At 59.0% G+C, this 21,460-nt stretch overlaps 2 protein-coding genes across 5 annotated transcripts in view; both read left to right on the forward strand.

Annotated features, from left to right (window-relative positions):
• LOC307099258 (monocyte to macrophage differentiation factor 2) overlaps nt 1-21,460 on the forward strand; it is a gene marked incomplete at its 3' end in the record, with an annotated part of 58,411 nt that overhangs the window by 22,427 nt on the left and 14,524 nt on the right. The window lies entirely within an intron of this gene.
• PAPOLB (poly(A) polymerase beta) lies at nt 12-17,671 on the forward strand. The gene has a single exon (XM_079770569.1). It carries the CDS (start codon nt 4,809-4,811, stop codon nt 6,732-6,734), a length of 1,926 nt encoding a protein of 641 aa, XP_079626695.1. The 5' UTR covers nt 12-4,808; the 3' UTR covers nt 6,735-17,671.

The raw sequence follows: 21,460 nt of genomic DNA on the forward strand, positions 1-21,460 counted from the left end.
CGCTCCGGGAGGACGCTCCACGCGGGGCTGGGCAGGGCAGGGGGAGGCCAAGGTGCGGCCCGGGGGGCGCAGGTGTGTTTGCTCTGACGGGGACCGTCGGACCTCTGCCGCGTGTTTGCGGGCTTCACGGTGGCTGTTTGGAGACCGCAGCTGTCTGTGCGCAGGGCCTGCGGTGCGCCGAGTGGCTGCGGTGTAGGTGTAGGTGAGCGGCCTTTAGGCAGACCCCTCCTGGGTGAGGCGAGGTGTCCCCTCTGGCTGTCCCGTCACGGCTGCACACACCGTGTCCAGAGCCACTGGTGTGGTTACGTAAGTCCTGTGCCCAAGGCCTAGTGACTCCTATGGGCAACCCAACGAGACGGTGAGGGGCTGCGGTGTGTGTGTGTGTGTCTGGGTGTGTGTGGGTGTGTGTGTGTGTGCGTGGGTGTGTCTGGTTGTGTGTGGGTGTGTGTGGGTGTGTCTGGGTGTGGGGGGTCAGTGGGTGCAGGCGGGGGGCCCGTGCTGGAGGAGGCCCAGCCCCGAAGCAGTGGGCACTGTCCCCCTGAGGTGCGCAGACAGCGGCAGCTCTGAGCCCGGCCGCGGCGGGAGGCTCGGTGGCCCTTGGCCGCTGCCCCGCCTCTGGCTGCTGTTCAGGTGGTGGGAAGAACTGATGATCCTAATAAGCAAGTGAGACAAAAAGTAAGTTTTCAAATATCAAGACTCTCACATGTGTCTCAGTCACAGTTGGCTTCTTCTTAGTGTCCCGTAAGAACGGTGGCTTTGCGTGAGCACGTGGACTTGGCTCGTGTGGCCCAGAGTGGAAGGCCGTCAAGTGGCCTGAGACCTTCTCGATCTTGTCATCTCCAGGGGGAGGGCCTTTGAGCCGTTGCTGCGCTCGCCCTGAGCCGTGCGTGGCTCCGAGGCGCTGGGAACGCTCCTTCCTCTGCCTTTGCCCGGGGCGAATGTGGAGCCACGTGCACCTTCGGTGTGGGCAGCGTGGTGTGGGGCTCCCAGGGGCTGGGCTCCCTCGGGCCCGGCAGGACTGCTGTGTCCCACAGCGACAGCGGTGCCCCGTGCAGCGGCCCTCTGTTACCTTAGGCCAGTGGTCGGCAAACCGTGGCTCACGAGCTGCGGTTTGCCGCTCTGTTGACTAATGAGTTTGCCAACCACTGGACTAGACTAAATGTCACCGTGTAGTTGGAAGCTGTGAGGATTAGGCAATTGTGGCATGTTGTGTGTGGAGAGGTAAAGGGGAGTATATGACAGTGGTCGGCAAACTCATTAGTCAACAGAGCAGCAAGCCGTGGCCGCTGTTTGCCGACCACTGCCCTAGGCAAATCGCTTCGCCTCTGTGGGCCTCAGTTTTCTGACCTGGAGAATGGGGTTGGGAAGTGATGTGCGTACAGCCCTGAGCTCGGCCTCGGGAAGTGCCCGTTGTGGGTGTCGTCGCTCCCGTTAACGCTTCCTGCCCGCGTGAGCAGGGTGCTCGGTGCTCACAGGCCGGGCTGCCCAGACGGGGTGGGGAGGGGCCCCGGACAGGGCGCAGGCCTTTACCACTGATGTGCAGGGTTCTGCACGTGGCGCCGCACAAGCAGGCCGACGTGGAGGATGTGATGGCTGTTTTAAGTCTTAAGCCTCAGACCAGCGCCTGATGGCCACACCCCTGGGCCCGGCGTCCTGGGTTTGCTGTCTCATCCTGACCCCCCTCCTCTGGAAGACGTCCCAGGAGGCCAGGCTGCGGTGTGGGGCCGGGGCCGGGGCTCCGCTCCAGGCGCTGTCCCGCCGGTGTTTTCTCCACTGCGGAGAGCATGTGGACACAGCCAGCCCGGCCTGTCCTGAAGGTCACGGCCCCAGGCCCCGGGGTCGGCGTGGGAAAGCCTGCTCTGTGTCGCACAGCTGGTTCCTGGCGGGGCGCGGGGCGGACGGCACCTGCGGGGTGGCCTTGGTCTCCGCGCACTGCCCCTCAGGCCCGTGCCTTTCCCAGCAGCCAAGGCCAGACCAGGCCGCTGCCCACAGCCTGTTCAACGTGGTGGTGGCTTTGCAGAACCTTTCAAATAAAGAGCCCATTGAGCCGGCCGGTCTCGCTGACACACTTCTCTGGCGGAAGCGGGTTGTGTTACCTGCCCGGCGCAGGCCTCCCAGACCCCAGGGAGGCGGCCTTCCTTGCTGGCCTTCCACTCGGGGTGTGGTCGGGGCAGTCAGTGCCTCCTGACCTTGCCACCGGCGGCAGTAAAGACACCGTGGCGATGGGGACGGTGTCCCAGGGCAGGCACGCTCGTCTCTGTCCTTAGAAGGATGGGAGGGCAGCCAGGGACGGCGCCCGGGACAGACCCACACGGTCCGAGCCCTGCTCCAGAGCTTGACCAGGGTCCAGACCTCTGAGTGAGCACCTTCGTCTGGTTATCCCCGTGATGCATGGATTTGTGGACACAGGACTGTGTGTGCACTCACACGTGTGCACGCGTGGCACGTACACTCTGAACGGCTCGCTGTGCAGGGGATGCTGCAGCTTTGGCCTCGCAGGTGCCGCCGGCAGCCCTTCACCATCCTGTGAGGTCTGCTCACCATCCTCTGGCCCGAGGGAGCGAGGCGTGATCCAGCCCCTTCCCGAGACCCGTCGGTGGCAGCTGAGTGGCCCAGGGTCCCCCTGCATCCTCACCACCAGTGGGAACCACGGAGAGACTCAAAGCCACTGGGAAGTGGGCCCTGGCGGGCAGCTCAGTTGGTTAGAGCAGTGGTCGGCAAACTGCGGCTCGCGAGCCACATGCGGCTCGCGAGCCGCAGTTTGCCGCTCTGTTGACTAATGAGTTTGCCGACCACTGGGATCGATCCCGGGTCAGGGAACATACAAGAATCAACCAATGAATACACAGATAAGTGGGACAACAAGTCAATGTCTGTCTGTCTGTCTCTGTCTCTCTTCCCCCCTCCTCTCTAAAACCAATAAAAAAAACAAAACAACAAACCCGAAGTCACTGAAGTGGAGTGAGGAAGGAAAGGGTGTCGGCCCAGGGCTGGTAACTGGGTTAAGTTTGATGAGAAAGGATCTGGGCTCGTCCGTCTGCCCTGGGAGCGGCCTTTGCCCGGCTTCTACCACCTGCAGGCGTGTTCCCCAGTGAGCAGAGGTGGAAAGGGAGGGACTGCCCCTGTGTGTGTGTGTGTGTGTGTGTGTGTCTGCGTGTTTGTTCCCCAGTGAGCAGAGGTGGAAAGGGAGGGACTGCCCCTGTGTGTGTGTGTGTGTGTGTGTGTCTGCGTGTTCCCCAGTGAGCAGAGGTGGAAAGGGAGGGACTGCCCCTGTGTGTGTGTGTGTGTGTGTGTGTGTGTCTGCGTGTTCCCCAGTGAGCAGTGGTGGAAAGGGAGGGACTGCCTGTGTGTGTGTGTGTGTGTGTGTGTGTGTCTGCGTGTTCCCCAGTGAGCAGAGGTGGAAAGGGAGGGACTGCCCCTGTGTGTGTGTGTGTGTGTGTGTGTGTGTGCGCGCCTGCGTGTTCCTGTGCGTGTGAGTGAACCGGCCTTCCCAGGTGCAGGTCCCCGGCACAGTGATTTCCATGATTCCAGCTGCTGCCCCACAGGAAGGACACTGTGGGGCTCACTGGTTGCACTGGTCTCAGAGTTGGCCTTTAGCCAAAGCCCAGGGCGCACATCTGCGCAGCAGCTGTGTGTGAGTGTGAGTGCGTGTGTGTGTGTGAGTGTGAGTGTATGAGTGTATGAGTGTGTGTGAGTGTATGAGTGTGTGTGTGTGTGAGAGAGAGAGCCGGGGGAGCCCCCTGGATCCCGTCTCCTGCACGCGGGCTGGTTCCGCGGGAAGTCACGTGGGAAGCGGGTGTGCCAGACGGTGGAGGGGAAGCAGAATCAGCCCCACCCCCAGAGGGCCGGTGTCCCGTTCAGGCGCCGTGGTGTTTGCTGTCCTTAAACACCGCCTCGCACAGCTGCGCTTCCCGGTGTCCAGAGCAGCCGTGTGTGTGTCAGTTCTGGGGCGCCGGCGGCGTGGGGGGTGCGGGGGCTGCGAGCGGCTCCCCGGCGGCTCCGGAGGCGGCAGAGGGCTCGGCTCCCTGCGATAGGGGCCGTGGGCTCGGGTGCGGGCCGGCCCTGTGGTTTCCGCCAGCGGCCTGCCGGGCGGCCAGGCTGTTTGTTTCCCGGGCGGGAGCGGACTTGCTCGTTCCTCAGCCTGGGGGGGGGGGGGGGGGGGGGGTGCTGGCAGTGGGGCGCTAGTCCTCAGGCGTGGAGGACGCCTAGCAGCACCTCCCGCCTCTCCCCGAAGCCGGCGGCACCCCTACCGCCTGTGGCAACCCACCGTGTCTGTGGGCAGTGCCGGGGCCTGGCCCTGGACTGGGAGCGGCGGGTGTGGGTGAGCTGTGTCGGCCCTCCCCAGTGTCCTGAGCAGGGTGCTTGTTGGGCCTCGGAGGCGGAGGAAGTAGATCTGAGGTCTAAGAAATGGTGAGCAAGGCAATAGATGGTAGGTCAGAGCAAACGTAGAAAATAGTAAAAAAGCCAAATCCGAGGCTCCCCCCACCGCCCCAAGACTGAAGCCCGAATTCTACGGCAGACCCCTGGAAACTACAACTCCCGTGAGGCTCTGCGCGGCACGCATGCGCCCTGGCATACGCGGCGTGTGTGGCAGTTCTAGAACGGCGCGGCGGGTTGAGGGCCCGGGCGCCATGTTGGGGCCCAGGGGACAGCGGAGAGACGCTTGAAGCGGCGGGAGCGGAGCGGGAGCGGGTCAGACCTGGGCTGGTAGGAGCCCCGCCCCTCCCGCCTCAGCGGATCATGACCCGGGCAGCGGCCACGGAGGTCGCGGTGGCGGGGAACGTGGCGTGGCCGGGCCAGCGCTAGAGATGATGCCGTTTCCGGTGACAACCCCGGGATCACAGCAGACCCCGCCGCCACCCAAGCTCTATGGCATCTCCTCCCCCATCAGTTTAGCCGCCCCCAAGGAGACAGACTGCATACTTACCCAGAAATTAATTGAAACCCTGAAGCCCTTTGGGGTTTTAGAAGAGGAAGAGGAACTGCAGCGCAGGATTTTAATTTTGGAAAAATTAAATAATCTGGTAAAGGAATGGATACGAGAAATCAGTGAAAGCAAAAGTCTTCCACCCGCTATAATTGAAAACGTTGGAGGCAAAATCTTTACATTCGGCTCTTACAGATTGGGGGTGCACACGAAAGGGGCCGACATAGACGCGCTGTGCGTTGCACCAAGACATGTGGACCGAAGTGACTTTTTCACTTCCTTCTATGATAAGTTGAAACTACACGAAGAAGTAAAGGACTTAAGGGCTGTTGAGGAGGCATTTGTACCAGTTATCAGACTGTGTTTTGATGGGATAGAGATTGATATTTTGTTTGCAAGATTAGCACTGCAGACTATTCCAGAAGATTTGGACCTAAGAGATGACAGTCTGCTTAAAAATTTAGATATTAGATGCATAAGAAGCCTTAATGGTTGCCGGGTAACTGATGAAATCTTACATCTAGTACCAAACATTGACAACTTCAGGTTAACTCTCAGAGCTATCAAACTGTGGGCGAAATGCCACAACATCTACTCCAATATATTGGGCTTCCTGGGAGGTGTTTCCTGGGCCATGCTAGTGGCAAGGACTTGCCAGCTTTATCCAAATGCAGTGGCGTCAACTCTTGTGCGTAAGTTTTTCTTAGTGTTTTCTGAATGGGAGTGGCCAAACCCAGTGCTACTGAAAGAGCCTGAAGAACAAAATCTTAATTTGCCTGTTTGGGACCCAAGAGTAAACCCCAGCGACAGGTACCACCTCATGCCTATCATCACGCCGGCATACCCACAGCAGAACTCCACCTACAACGTGTCTGTTTCGACAAGGATGGTCATGATTGAGGAGTTTAAACAAGGCCTTGCTATCACACATGAGATTTTGCTGAGTAAGGCAGAGTGGTCCAAACTTTTTGAAGCTCCAAGCTTCTTTCAAAAGTATAAGCATTATATTGTACTTCTAGCAAGCGCTCCAACAGAAAAGCAACGTCTAGAATGGGTGGGCTTGGTGGAATCAAAAATCCGCATCCTGGTTGGAAGCTTGGAGAAGAATGAGTTTATTACACTGGCTCATGTGAATCCCCAGTCATTCCCAGCGCCCAAAGAAAATCCTGACAAGGAAGAATTTTGCACAATGTGGGTGATTGGGTTAGTGTTAAAAAAGCCAGAAAATTCTGAAGTTCTCAGTATCGACCTCACCTATGATATCCAGTCTTTCACAGATACAGTTTATAGGCAAGCAATAAATAGTAAGATGTTTGAGATGGATATGAAAATCGATGCAATGCATTTAAGAAGAAAGGAGCTTCACCAGCTACTACCTAATCACGTGCTTCAGAAAAATAAAACACATTCCATGGAAGATGTCAGATTGACAGCTCTGAATGACAGCAGTCTTGACTCGTCTGCAGACAGTGAGAACAGCGTGTCTGTGCCTTCGCCTACAAGCACTGTGAAGACTGGCCCAGGAACCGGCTGCTCTCAGGGCAGAAACAGTCCTGTTCTGGCTGTAATGGCAGCGTCTGCGGCCAGCGTGCAGGTTACTGAAGTTACCTTGCAGCAAGCGAACCCCAGTGAGAGCTCGGGGGGTGCAAGCGAGAGCATTCCTCAGACTGCCTCACAAGCAGCCATTTCTCCACCTCCAAAGCCCACGATCACTAGACTTGTTTCTTCAACACTTCTGGTAAACCATCCACCCAGGCCTTCGGGGGCCGCAGCCACAAACATAGCTAACCCTATAGTAGGAGTCTAGAGGACATTCTCACCTCATAGAGACGGAAGGACCGAGGACACTAAGATAGAAGAGGAGCAGTCTTGTAAAGAGAGTACACTCAACTGGGAGTATTCAGACAGCAGCTTCTCTGTTGGCCTGGCAGGAGACATCCAGTAGAAACCTTTCCAATACCCCTGCTCTCCCTGCAAATCCTATTCCTGTTAACAAGACTTCAATAAAACAGATTGAACTGATAAAAACAACCTCAAGCTTCCATAAATAATATCTGCCAGCTCGATCTGTTGTCTTCAAATGCTAAAGGAGGAGAAGGAAGGGTGCCAAACTAGATCAGACTCCAAAGAGATTTAGGCTGACTTGGTAACTCCCTTTGCTGGGCTAATCTTGATCAGAAGTCCAGGTTAGTACATGAAGCTAGAAGTGCTGCTGTTATTGTGTAGATTATTAATGTGTCAGCAACAGTTATATTCACTATTTCAAAGGACTGCTTCCCTTAAAGAGAAAATGAGAAAAAAGCTCCAGCTATCTTTGTACCCGTGACTGACTTCTGGCCTGCATTTATGCTTGATGCATTGTTGAGGGAAACTTGCCATACAAATTGGTATCAGATATCCTTACATTGATGATGCACTTTATGTGTATGATTAGAAGTGAGAACTAATTTCAGAGGTTTCAGCTGGATGAGTTTTAGTTTTTTCCTGAAGCATTTTCATTGTTAAGCTCCAAATTGGATACCCCTGTGCAGTGTACTGTACTTCAGGAAAAGCAGGAAAGTTCATCTAGCGCAGTTCCTGGGAGGTAGCTGTGACCCTCTGAAATGAAATGGTAGCTCGTACGGTATATATTTGACATCGAAACAGTAGTTAGTTAATGCTTTGGTTTTGATGGGACATGGTCAAGAAGTGACATTGTTTTTTTTCTGTAGGATTGTTTTATAACGCACACAGTCAGCGATCAAACAGCTAACATTGTCTTGGAGCTGACAGCTCCGTGTTCTGTTGTCCTTAATCATTTGTCTTACGACAAGGTAGCCTTGTGTCTCCCGCTTCTTTGCTTTGCTTTGCTTGTATGCACACGGTATGCTTGTATGTTGTTTCACAAAAAAAACCCAGAATGCTAGTATTTTCTTAACCATGATATGAAATCAAGTCTTGTGGCCACATGGCACAAAACATGACATTTTGGTCCCAGGGCTAATATTTTACTAAAACTTGACTGAAAGTAATGCCCGTGAAACATTAGTCTTGGATGGCCACTTGATCTCTACACATGAGAAATTTTGTGTACTTCACAGAATACCTGTTTATGGGGCGCTCACGTCCAATTTAAACAGGGAAGCAGAAAGATCTTTTCTCCAAGAGTTTTATGCCAATTTTTGTTTACTAAAATCCATCAGTAAACTTTACATCTAAAAAAAAATAGTTTCTAGCAAGGCCTTGCCATCTAGTTGGCTTTCTACTCTTTTGTTTTATCCTACAAACTATTAGGAATACTTTTCAAGAAAACACCACTCATGATTACGCAGAACATCCATGTTCAGGAAACGTGAGTGACAACAGACATAGATGAATGAAAGCCGTCGTAACCTGGACACAGCACCCTGCCAGGCTCTCCATTAGTCCAGTTCTGTCTCCTCCCCTCTCGCCTGCGTCCCTCTCTACCGCCTGTGCAGTTTCCACATTAAACTGCAACTCCTTAAACCCTTTCTCTATCCTCTGGGTTAATTTTCCCACCGTTGAACTATAATTTCCTTCCTTCTGGGCTGTGCAGTAACGGAGCCTTTCTTTTCAGCACACAGTGGGCCTTTCCCACAGCTCAGCCTGTGCAGTCCCCAGCCGCCTGCTGCAGTCATGAGTCAGGTGTGCCCGGTGCCCGGTGTTGGCAGCAGCTGTGGCATCGGGTGGAATTCGCCAGGCACACATTTAGTCTTGTCTTTGTTTACACATTGTTTTACTAAGCCTGAATATCAGACTGTTTTTCTCATCTCATGTATGTAGTGTCTCATGACTGGAGTTTGCACCTGTACTTGTATTGTTTCAAGCGCTATTTTGAAAACAGATGATGTATTTCTCCACTGAAAACACAATAAAAACAAACAGCGAAGGAGTTAGTGAAGGGATCTCAACCTGGCATTACAAGTGCGGATGTTCTACATTGTTCCGGAGGAGGGTGAAGCCACCGAGGAACGTTCTGACTTTATGAACTATAGAATTCATGTTATACTATTAGGGGAAATTACAAAAAGGCCAAAACTTCAAATCCATAAAGGTAAAAATTGGAGTTTAAAAGTCTTAATCCAAAAGAAGGCAGGAAAGAAAGGGGGGTCACATAAAATATAGTATAACAAGAATACGATCTAGGGTGGTGGAAATGAAACCAAATATATCTGTCACTGTGTATAATAATGGAGCAAACTTCCTAACTAAAGGAGATGGTCAGATTCCATGGAAAAACTAAGTCCAGCTGCATGCTGTTTTTTTAGTGTGTGTGTGTGTGTTTTATTTTAATGAGAGACACACCCAAAATGGACATAAGAGAATGGAAAGAAGAAATACCGATGAAAAGAAGTTGTTACGTAACAATATCATCCAAACAGATTTCAAAGCACAAATAATTTCGAGGGACAAAGGGGCCAGTGCATGAATGACAGAAGAAACACAGCAGGAAATGGAGGGATTTGAAACTGGTTTGCATCTCATAGCCTCAACCTAAGGTAACAACGATAAACAGAAATTGTCAGCGCCATGGAGGACTTTAAAACAACGCTTTCATTAATGGCATCAAAATGACAAAAAGGGAAACGGTGTGGAGCTCAGCCGTGGTTGGCAAACCTCCTCTATAGCGCCAGGCAGAGAGTCAGTACCGTGTGCTCTGTGAGGCCACTCGGTCTCAGTCTCAACTACTTGCCTGCCGCTGCGGGGGAAGGCAGCCCGGACAGGATGTAGACAGGCGGCCAGGCTGCGTTTCTCCCGCTCCTGGCTGGAGACACCCTTACCTAGTGGACATTTATGGTAGTGCCCGCCACCCAACAATTAGAAGTGCATATTATTCTCAAACTAGGGGCCCAGAGCATGGATTCGTGCACCTTGAAAGGAACTGTGGGCCGTGAGGCTGCGGTGGGCACAGGGGCGGGTCTTGGCCCCTCCGGCTGCGGCCCCCAGTCTCCTTTCTGCTGGCAGCCCTGCTCCCGCCGCCGCCGCTGCTCCCACGCGCTGACGGCGCAGAGCGATTGGGGCTGCCGCCAGCAGTGGGTGCGAGTGGGGCCAGGGCCAAGCAAGACTGGCGCCAGGTGCCGGCAGCGGGTGCGAGCGCCGGGTGGGACCGCAGTGCGCAGGAGCAAAGCGTTTTCAGTAACCACCAGAGGCTTGCCCTGATGACAGCGACCAGCACCCCGCCTTGGTCTGGTGCCCCTGCTCACCTGTTCCTTCCACCATCCCACCGCGACCGAAGCCCACCATGTTCCGTGCACACCCCCTGGTGGTCAGCACACATCATAGCGACTGGTTGTTCCGCCGTTGGTCTATTTACATATTAGGGTTTTATATACATAGATAAGCACTGGGCATGTGCAAAAGTTAACCCTGTGCTAGATCAGAAAGTAGGACAACGTCTTTCAAAGTATCAGCTTCACAAAACTTGTTCTGTGATTCCAGAACAGAGTTAGAAGTCAGTAACAAGGGCACAGAGGACACTGTCCAGGAGACACAACAAAGCTCCCGCCACGAAGAAAGAGGCCGAGGGACGGAGTCTCTTCATTGTGTCAAATAATGAACACAGGACGCTCAGCCGTGTTAGTAGTGAGGAAACTACAAACGAAGACGCGGAGGTATTTCTTAGAAATAAAGTTCACAGGGATCAGCGTGGCAAGGCTGAGGAGCGGTGGGGACACTATACAGTGATGATGAGGGTGCACGTCGTTCTGATCCCTTTGGGAGACAGCTGGGTCTTGTCTGATGCCCCTGACATGCCCACTCCCTGCGTTCCGTTTATCCTGCCAGCAGGTCTCTGCCTCCGGCTGTGGGGCCCCGAGGGGCTTCATCTAACTGGTCCCTTTCTCCTCGAGGTGGCCCTGTCCGGAACTCTACACGCCCTCCGGTGTGCCATGTAAATGTCACAGCTCTCCCTCTATGTCACGGTGTCAGACATAGAGGGGGGACCGCGTCTGAGGCGCCAGGAGCGTCTGTAGCGTGTTCTGTAATAGTTAAAGCTGAGGTACCCCACAGGTGCACACGGGCTGACACACAGGGTGTGGCATGCAGTCGACAATGGAAAGCGGCGAGATTGAACGGACCGTAGTTACATGATCGACATGGTCAGCTCATAATGTTGAGGGAAACAGGAAATTGCAGAAAAGCGTGTGGGTATAATTCACACACGGTTTAACTCAGGGTTACAGAACGTGTGGTGTAGCTGTAGCTGCAAAGCAAGGGGACGCGAAACACGGCTCCAGCCCGGGTTCCCTCGGTGGGAGAGGGGGAGGCAGGGGTGCAGCTGTGAGCACGCAGCCAGACTGCAGTGCCCGCTCTCTTGGGGGGGGGGGGGGGCGGTGAAATGGTGTTCGTTTTATCCTTAGTCTGAGTTACAAATGTGTTCATGTGTGTGAACTATTTCATAATTTATAAACCCAACTGATATCTTAAAAGTGATATCAGGCCCTAGCTGGTTTGGCTCAGTGGATAGAGCATCAGTCTGTGGACTGAAGAGTCCTGGGTTCGATTCCAGTCAAGGGCACATGCCTGGGTTGCGGGTTTGATCCCCAGTAGGGGGCGTGCAGGAGGCAGCCGATCAATGATTCTCTCTCATCATCGATGTTTCTATCTCTCCCTCCCTCTCCCTTCCTCTCTGAAATCAATAAGTATATATTTGTAAAAAAGTGCTATCCATTGGGAATCGCATCTGGCCGGAAGCAGTAGCTGAGCACACTCGGCTTCCTTCTGCCTCGCACAGAGGGCGTGGTCAGCACTGACCGAGCCCCTCTTGGTCCCCACGGACCTGGCTTCCTCGACGTTCAACCCCAGCATCCTCAAGGTCACCCCGAGGTCACCTCAAGATGCAGGGTGACTGCAGGGCCACCATCACACTGCCACTTAAGGCAGGAAAAGGAGGGAGGGGCCCGGGCAAAGGTGCCCCTGCACACCGCCCTCCTTCCCTGGAGCGCCCCGGAAGGCCCCACAGTGGCGTCCCTCCCCTTTCGTGCCTGGGACGTGGTCCCAGAGCTGCGCCTGCTGCGGGGACCTGACCTCATCACCGCTCACCATCGTGCTGGGGGGAGGGCGGGCGGGGACTGCCAGGCAGGAGAGAGCGCCGGACACAGCGCCCACAGTTCGGCGCCCAGACTCTTCCACACCACGCACGGCCATGGAAAGGCACCGGGGCGGGGGCGGGGGGGGCTAGCGTTTTAAGGCAGGAGGGCTGCAGCTTTAAATGCACACACGAGAAAATGGGGCCCCCTGCCTGCATCACTAGTACAAGGAACACCGTGACCCAGGGCGGGAAGACAGGACACAGCGGGGAGTAGAGAGACAGCCGGTGAGCACGCGGCGAGAGGCCAGCGAGGGGGAGCAGGCTGGCGAGTAGTGAGAGCCGGCCAGGCTGGGGCAGGGAGTGAGACGGGACACGACAGTCTCGGGAGCCGGGGGCAGAGCTGCAAGCAGGGGGCAGGCCTGCACAGAGCTGCGGGCCGCCATGGCCAGCAGCCAGCACGCTCCGCGCATGGACTCTCCCAGGAGAGGCACTCGCCACCGGGAGCCCGAGCAGCCCTGCAGCGCTGGCGGGAGCCGCGGGAGCGTGTGAAAACGAGCCGACCGAACCAGAGGAAACCGCAGGAACACAGGCCTGGGAGGCGAGCCGACCAGTTCTGCCCACGGGCGGGCGATGTGCGCTCTGTCCGCGCTTCCCGAGACAGAGAGAGAAGACGCCTTCCGCGGGACAGCGCTGCGCCCCGCACAGCCGAGCCAGAGCAGGGAGGTCTCAGAGAGAAAAGGGGCCAGCCACGTCCACTTTCGAATGTGGATGTGAACACCGAACCCGAACCGGACGGGTACACACACCGCCGCCAGGGTGGATGGCCTGGAAGACGAGGTGACTTAACCCCTGAAATGCTGGCTGGCGGCGGCCTCAGCGCCTCTGCTCAGGGCGCACTGCGTGTCCTCACCACCCGGCGAGGACTTAGCCCCGTGCACGTGACCTGAGAGTCCCAGTGTCGTCCGTGAGCACACTGGCCGTCGCACACCGCCAATCCACACATTCCCCATTTCACGATGGAGTGCCCTGCAGTGAACAGGAGTGAGCACCGACATGATCTGATTAAAAGGGCAAGCTGGAGCCCTAGCTGGTGTGGCTCAGTGGATAGAGCATCGCCTGCGGACTGAAGGGTCCTGTGTTCGATTTCGGTCAAGGGCCCATGCCCCAGTTTCGGGCTTGATCCCCAGTAGGGGGCGTGCAGGAGGCAGCCGACCAGTGATCCTCTCATCATTGGTGTTTCTCCCTCCCTCCCTCTCCCTTCCTCTCTGAAATCAATAAAAATATAAAAAACAAAACAAAAAACAAGCTGGAGAAGGATACATACCCCATGGTACCATTTCATCAAAGTTTAAAAAAACTTACAAAATGAAACGGTACTTTCCAGAGGTGCTTCATGTGTGTGTCCTATCTCAGTCAGACCTAAGTGTGAGTACACGAATGCACGCGTGGGAGCGTGCCCCACGCAGCGCCTCTTGCTCCCTGGTGGGCGAGAGAATGTCCTTCCCTGTCTCCCGGCGGGTCATGTCCTGCGTGACTCATGCCTGTGGGTGCCTGGAAGGCCTCGGACTATACCGATGGGGGGGGGATCGGGGGAGGTCAGACGCAGGTGGCTGACAGGAGGGGGAACTCGGGGGTGGGGCTGGCTGGGCACACCGAGCTGCTGGCGCCCTCGGGAGAGGCCTGCCCACACGGTGAGGACATGGGCGTCCCCCCTCTCCTGGCTACGTTAGCGCTTGTTCATAAGGGAGGTGAACCTCACACACAGATGGAGAGAAAGGCACTGAACGCCAGCGCCCGGAACTGTTTCCCCTCACGGAGCTGGGGTGGGGGTGGGGGGCGACGCATCGGAGCAGCTGAACAAACAGGAACGCAGCCGAGTGCGGCCCGGGGCCCAGGAGCCGGGCCTGCCGTGGGAGCCGCGCCTCGCTCTCTCCACCAGGACGCGCATCCTAACAGCTCCCCTCCTCCGCCTGGCCTCTCCACGGGGGAGAGGGGCAGGGCTTTGCTTTCTGTCAACACCACTGGACCCCCCTGAAACTGGCCAACGCTTTCAGGAAGAAAGTGCTCGAAAGACCCTACCTTCAGGCCGGGGTGCGGAGGCGCGGGAGGAAGCTGGTTGAGCTGCTCTGATGCCGGCAGGACTCGTTCCGCGGCTGCAGGTCCTGACCCCGGGGCTGCGGGCTGCGCTCTCGGGGAGTCGTAGGCCCCTGCCCCGCGGCCACAGCGCCCGCGTGCTGGAAGCGCCTTGTCAGGCCCACCTGGCCCAGAGCGGCGGGAGCGGGACTGGTCGCACCTGCAGCACCTCCTGGGCTGGGACGCTGGGGGCTCACGCAGCCCACCGGGCAGGGCACGCTCCAGGGGCGAGGTCACGGGCGTCGTCTGGCCACAGTCTGCCCTCTGGCCCCAGGGGCTCAGTCTACGTCCATATCCCCCCCAGGCTCCCGGAGTCTCCTCCCAAACCCGCGTGGGAGTAACGGGAGGCAGGTGCGGCCGGCACTGCGGTCGGGAGCGCCCCAGGTGGCGTGGCCGGGAGCGACCGCCTGGCCCCGCACAGGGTGGGCAGGAGTAGGTAGCGTGGCGTTCTGGGTCACAACCGCACACCCGTGGCTGGAACAGCACCCAGCCCGCCAGGTCCCCGGGCTCGGAGTCTGCGCTCGGCGCACGGCAGGGCTGGGCCTTTCTGCAGCGCGAGGGCCGCTCCATCCGGCTCCGCTGGCCTCGGGGGCTCCCTCCGCTGCCGCCGGGCTTCTCCAGGCTCGTGCAGACTCAGCTGTTCTTCCGGGGCCCCGAGGAGGCCGAAATGTCGCCCCCCCGCCCCACCCCCCAATAACCACCAGGTCCTCACATCTCCCTGCTGCCTGGCCGGCGGTCCCACGGATACAGGCTGCTCCCATCCCAGAGGCGGGAGAGGGCAAAGTGTGGGACGGACGCCACGGTGTGTGCGCTCATTCGCTCAGGGTTGAAGAGTGTGTACATGTAACGCTTGCTCATTTTCACCAAAGGGATGTCTGCGCGCAGCTAAAGCCCCTTCCTCCCGGCTGATTAGAACCACAGTGGCAGGGGGCCAGGACGCCCCCACGCCCCAGGGCTCCCGTGCCGTGTGAACTGCCGCTCTTTGGCGTGTGCTTCCACCTCTCAGCCTGACCCTCCGGCCCCTCTGCTCTCTCCCCTGTCAGTCGCCTGGTGCCTTCCTCCCTCGCCCCTCCCCTGCCAGCCGCCTGGTGCCGCTCTCCTCGCCCCTCCCCTGCCAGCCCTCCCCGCCCCGCCCCGCCCCGGAGACTGCTTAGGCGGAGCGGGTTCAGCTGGAAGGCCGGGGACAGCCTCCACGGCGGAGGTTGGCGCAGCTACTTCCCTTCGCGCCCAGCTTTCCGTCTCTGTGAGATTAGCTGTGGCCATCGTCGTCCACGTGTTCGCTCTTTTCTTGGCACCTGCCGCCAATCCCGCGTTCACCCCTCTGCCGACGACCTTCCCGTCTTCGCGGTTCCAGCTGCTGGCTGCCCCAGAGCCACGCGTGGCATTTCAGAATGAAAGTACTTTTCCTCCCTAGAATTCTGAAGGCTGAGTCCACTCTCCCAGCTTCCAGCCCGCAGAAGCTGCAGCACATTCTGAGCCCCGCCCCTCCCCCCGCCCCCAAGCTCTCCCCTCTGCGCCTCGGCCTCGTTCTGAAATGCGGTGCGTGTCTCGGTGCGTTTCCCCCCAGTGCTGGACTTTTACTTTATTAAAATTACCGTCGTTGCACGATCGTATTTATGTTGTGTCTCCCCTAAGTATTTACTGAGCTCATTGGAACGCGCCCACTTGCCGGCTTTCACCGTCTCTACCTTTGAACCCTCCGGGCGTGCGGAGCTGACCGGCCACCTCGCCTGACCTCCTTCCTCTGGTCCCCGGAGCTGGTCCTCCCGGCCCGAGCGCCTCCCGGCCCGAGCCTGCTCTCCTGGCCTGAGCCTGCTCTCCCGGCCTGAGCCTGCTCTCCCGGCCTGAGCCTGCTCTCCCGGCCTGAGCCTGCTCTCCCGGCCTTTCTCTCCCCGTTTGTCTTTTTGCTCTACGTTCGTTCAGGGCTCTCTCCCCAGCTCTCTTCCAACTTGAAGTGAGCCCAGGAGCTCATCCCAGAACTGCGGGCCCGGCTGGGGGGCAGGGAGTGAAGACAGCTAGCAGGTGGCCGCAGGTGGCTCTGGACAAGGCCAGCTTCGGCTCTGGCTCCCGGCTCTGGCTCCGGCTCCCGGCTGGGCCCAGGAGCGCGCTGGGCAGGGTGGCGGGCGGCCTTGCCCTGAGCTTGCTGACGTTCGGAGGAGGAGCCCAGGCCCCCCATGTCCCCTGTAAGAGGGCTCAGCGGCATCGGGGAGCAGACTGGCCTGTGGTGTGAGCCGAGACCATCCCTGCTGGGGCCGCATCGCCCTTCCCGCCCGGCCCGGGAGCTCCGTGTCCCCCGCGGCTGACTCATGGCTTCAGCATGTTATCTGCTCAGGTTCCGGCTGACTCATGGCTTCAGCACGTTATCTGCTCAGGTTCTGTTCTCCTCATTAGGTTCCTGGCTCCTCCCAGGGAGGAGGGTGCTCCCGGCAGCTTCAGTGTGAGGGCTCCGACGGGGCCCTGGGCACGGTGCTCCTCCACCCTTCACATGTGACTCCCACGGTCAGTGCTTCCCCTTCACATGTAACTCCCACGGTCAGTGCTCCCCCTTCACATGTGACTCCCATGGTCAGTGCTCCCCCTTCACATGTGACTCCCACGGTCAGTGCTCCCCCTTTACATGTAACTCCCATGGTCAGTGCTCCCCCTTCACATGTAACTCCCATGGTCAGTGCTCCCCCTTCACATGTGACTTCCACGGTCAGTGCTCCCCCTTCACATGTAACTCCCACGGTCAGTGCTCACCCTTTACATGTAACTCCCCGCGGTCAGTGCTCACCCTTCACATGTGACTCCCATGGTCAGTGCTCCCCCTTCACATGTGACTTCCACGGTCAGTGCTCCCCCTTCACATGTAACTCCCACGGTCAGTGCTCCCCCTTCACATGTGACTCCCATGGTCAGTGCTCCCCCTTCACATGTGACTTCCACGGTCAGTGCTCCCCCTTCACATGTAACTCCCACGGTCAGTGCTCACCCTTTACATGTAACTCCCCGCGGTCAGTGCTCACCCTTCACATGTGACTCCCACGGTCAGTGCTCCCCCTTCACATGTAACTCCCACGGTCAGTGCTCACCCTTTACATGTGACTCCCCGTGGTCAGTGCTCCCCCTTTACATGTAACTCCCACGGTCAGTGCTCACCCTTTACATGTGATTCCCATGGTCAGTGCTCCCCCTTCACATGTAACTCCCATGGTCAGTGCTCCCCCTTCACATGTAACTCCCCGCGGTCAGTGCTCACCCTTCACATGTGACTCCCACAGTCAGTGCTCCCCCTTCACATGTGACTCCCATGGTCAGTGCTCCCCCTTCACATGTAACTCCCCGCGGTCAGTGCTCACCCTTCACATGTGACTCCCACGGTCAGTGCTCCCCCTTCACATGTAACTCCCACGGTCAGTGCTCCCCCTTCACATGTAACTCCCACGGTCAGTGCTCACCCTTCACATGTGACTCCCACGGTCAGTGCTCCCCCTTCACATGTGACTCCCCGCGGTCAGTGCTCACCCTTCACATGTGGCTCCCACGGTCAGTGCTCACCCTTCACATGTGACTCCCACGGTCAGTGCTCCCCCTTCACATGTAACTCCCACGGTCAGTGCTCCCCCTTCACATGTGACTTCCACGGTCAGTGCTCCCCCTTCACATGTAACTCCCACGGTCAGTGCTCCCCCTTCACATGTGACTTCCACGGTCAGTGCTCCCCCTTCACATGTAACTCCCACGGTCAGTGCTCCCCCTTCACATGTAACTCCCACGGTCAGTGCTCCCCCTTCACATGTGACTCCCACGGTCAGTGCTCCCCCTTCACATGTAACTCCCCGCGGTCAGTGCTCACCCTTCACATGTGACTCCCACGGTCAGTGCTCCCCCTTCACATGTAACTCCCACGGTCAGTGCTCCCCCTTCACATGTAACTCCCACGGTCAGTGCTCCCCCTTCACATGTGACTCCCACGGTCAGTGCTCCCCCTTCACATGTGACTCCCCGCGGTCAGTGCTCACCCTTCACATGTGGCTCCCACGGTCAGTGCTCACCCTTCACATGTGACTCCCACGGTCAGTGCTCCCCCTTCACATGTAACTCCCCGCGGTCAGTGCTCCCCCTTCACATGTAACTCCCACGGTCAGTGCTCCCCCTTCACATGTGACTCCCACGGTCAGTGCTCCCCCTTCACATGTGACTCCCCGCGGTCAGTGCTCACCCTTTACATGTGGCTCCCACGGTCAGTGCTCACCCTTCACATGTGACTCCCACGGTCAGTGCTCCCCCTTCACATGTGACTCCCCGCGGTCAGTGCTCCCCCTTCACATGTAACTCCCCGCGGTCAGTGCTCCCCCTTCACATGTGACTCCCACGGTCAGTGCTCCCCCTTCACATGTGACTCCCCGCGGTCAGTGCTCACCCTTTACATGTGGCTCCCACGGTCAGTGCTCACCCTTCACATGTGACTCCCACGGTCAGTGCTCCCCCTTCACATGTGACTCCCCGCGGTCAGTGCTCCCCCTTCACATGTGACTCCCACGGTCAGTGCTCCCCCTTCACATGTGACTCCCACGGTCAGTGCTCCCCCTTCACATGTGACTCCCCGCGGTCAGTGCTCACCCTTTACATGTGGCTCCCACGGTCAGTGCTCATCCTTCACATGTGACTCCCACGGTCAGTGCTCCCCCTTCACATGTGACTCCCCGCGGTCAGTGCTCCCCCTTCACATGTAACTCCCCGCGGTCAGTGCTCCCCCTTCACATGTGACTCCCCGCGGTCAGTGCTCACCCGCGCCCGGCGCCGTGGCGAATGGGGAGAGAAAGGAGGAGGGAGGGTAAGTCTGGAGAGGACGTTTCCCGCGTTGCGGTGCCTGCACCTGGGCCTCCTCTTAGTGTTGCGTTTATCCCTCCATCACCGGCCCCGCCTGCGCACACAGCCTCTGTTCGCACTCACCACGTTGACGTCCTCACACCGTGTCGCAATCCCCGCACAGGCGTGCGCCCAGTCCTGTCCCTGCGCTGGCGGACGGTTTCCCGTTTTCTCTGAGTGACGCTCACCTACATCACTTTCCAGAAACGCTTGGCTCCTTCTGATGGTTTCTGCAGGACGGCAGCTGACACGGACGTTCCTGGGGAGGAGGGAGACAGCTGTGGATACAGAGAGACTGGTATCTTAATCCTGGAGGCCCGGTGCACGAAACTGGTGCACGGGTAGGGTCCCTAGGCCTGGCTGGTGATCAGGGCCGATCAGATTCCCCCCCTCCCCGCCTCCTCCTTCCCTCGCTCCCTCAGCACCTCTGGTCACCCGCCATGTTCCCCGCCGCCCCCTGGTGGTCAGCGCAGTCATAGCGAGCGATCGAACTCCCGTTCTCCTGGTCGAACTCCCGTTCTCCTGGTCGAACTCCCGAGGGGACACTCTGCAGATCAGCCCATTCGATAGGTGATGTTGGCGTTGCTGCCAGCATCTTGATGGCTATCTTTAAACTTTGGGGGGACCACGGCCAGTTTACATCCCACCAGCAGTTTCTGAGAGTCCCTCATCCTGTTTGCCCTGTGACCGGCATCCAGCGCCTCTGCTGTTGGACGGGGGAAGCGCCGTGTTTGGGTTCGTGTCCTGTGGCCTCTGGAGCGTGGCGTTCCTCTTTCCCGTTCTGTGCCGCCTCCCACTGCGGTCCACTCTTTACCCGGAGCGACTTGGAGCGCAGGAACAGTGGGTGCAGGAGAGTTTACCGGCGGTGTGCACCGTGACCGACCGACCGGCCCTGAGAAACGCGATGCTGTGGATTACAGGGCGCTCCCTGTACGTTTCCCGGGTCTCCCCCGGGGCGTGCGCCTGCCTCACGTGCTCTGAAGAGAAGGGCTCGGCCAGGGAGGGGTCGGGGCCCCGCCAGCCCCCGCCAGCCGTGCCTGAGGCCTCCACCCAGAGTGGGGGAGCGGCAGGGGCAGGAGGGGCCACGGGCAGACAGGCCGGGGGGACGGTGACGCTGCAGGTGGGCCTCCCCGTCCTGACTCCGGGGAAGCTGTTTCTCTTCCCCGCGCCGTCCCCGCGGCAGCGGCAGCCGAGCGCAGCGGCAGCTTCAGGGGGTGCAGGGGCCTCTCCCCAGCAGCAAGGGCGTCTGCGTGACTCCGTGTGGGGAGACGGGGGGAGGGAGGGGGCCACAGAGAGTCCCGTGGCTCAGGTGCCACCGCACTGCTTCTGGAAAAGAACGGCGGGGTCCTGCCCTGGAGCCTGGCGCTTGGAGGGTTCGCTCGGCAGCGAGGAGGCGACGGGGCGGGATGCCCAGGCCCCGGCTGCACTGCCCGCTGGCTGCGCCTCTGCAGCTCGGGCCCCCCAGGCCCTGTCGGGCAGCCGGGCCTGTGTCACCCCAGTTCCTTCAGTAGCGGAGGGGATGCCGCGGACACCGGGACGACCTGCAGGGGTGACATGAGAGCCCCTGATCATATGAGTTTTAAGATAACGCGAGCGAAACCGCGTGAGGAGGTGGTTACACCTGAGCCCCCTGGAATGGCTCCCGCCCCCTCCGCCGGGCGGCCCGGACACCAAGGGACCTGGCCGGACCGAGCGGCCTCTGAGACTCCCCGGGCCGCCGCCATGGGGTGCGGGACCCCAGCTGCAGGAGTGGGCCCTGGGGATCGAGGCGGAAAAGGGGCCTTCCCGGCCGTGTGGGCGTGGCCCCGGACCTCCCGCTGGGACTGAGGCGCGTCCTCTCCTGCGACCGTCGCTGGGGACAGGCTCGGGCGCCGGGACACCACGGGGCTGGTTTTAATGTCGCTTCGCTTCGGCGCAGCTCAGTGTCTGTGCGCGGCCCCAAGCCCGGGACTGCCATCCTGAGAGGGGGGGTGGGACAGGGCCTGCCCCCTGTGCTCCCTGCTCCCCCCGCCTGCTCCCCCGCCCCCACCTGCTCCCCCGCCCCCACCTGTTCCCTCTGCCCCCTCCTGCTCCCCCTACCCCCTCCTGCTCCCCCTACCCCCACCTGTTCCCCCTGCCCCCTCCTGCTCCCCCTGCCCCCTCCTGCTCCCCCTGCCCCCACCTGCTCCCCCGCTCCACCTGCCCCCACCTACTCACCCTGCTCCCCCTGCTCCTCCTGCTCCTCCGCCCCCACCTGCTCCCCCTGCTCCCCCTGCTCCTCCTGCTCCTCCGCCCCCACCTGCTCCCCCTGCTCCCCAACCCCTCCTGGCCCCTCCTTCCCCCCCCCGCAGGCCCCTCCTGCCCGGCTGCCCCTCCTTGCCCCCCCTGCAGGCCCCTCCTGGCCCCTCCTGCCCGGCTGCCCCTCCTGCGGCTGCTGGCCGGCTCTGCGGCAGACGGAGCAGCAGCTGCGCCACTGCCAGCGTGCGCTGCGCGGCCTCCTGCCCCCTGGGCTGCGGCAGGCAGCTTCCTCTGCAGGC

Source organism: Cnephaeus nilssonii, assembly GCF_951640355.1.
Source record: "Cnephaeus nilssonii genome assembly, chromosome: 5".
Classification (NCBI taxonomy): Eukaryota; Metazoa; Chordata; class Mammalia; order Chiroptera; family Vespertilionidae; genus Cnephaeus; species Cnephaeus nilssonii.

Excerpts from the sequence above, each read along its gene's own strand:
- PAPOLB (XM_079770569.1), top strand. The coding sequence starts at position 4,809 with ATGATGCCGTTTCCGGTGACAACCCCGGGATCACAGCAGACCCCGCCG.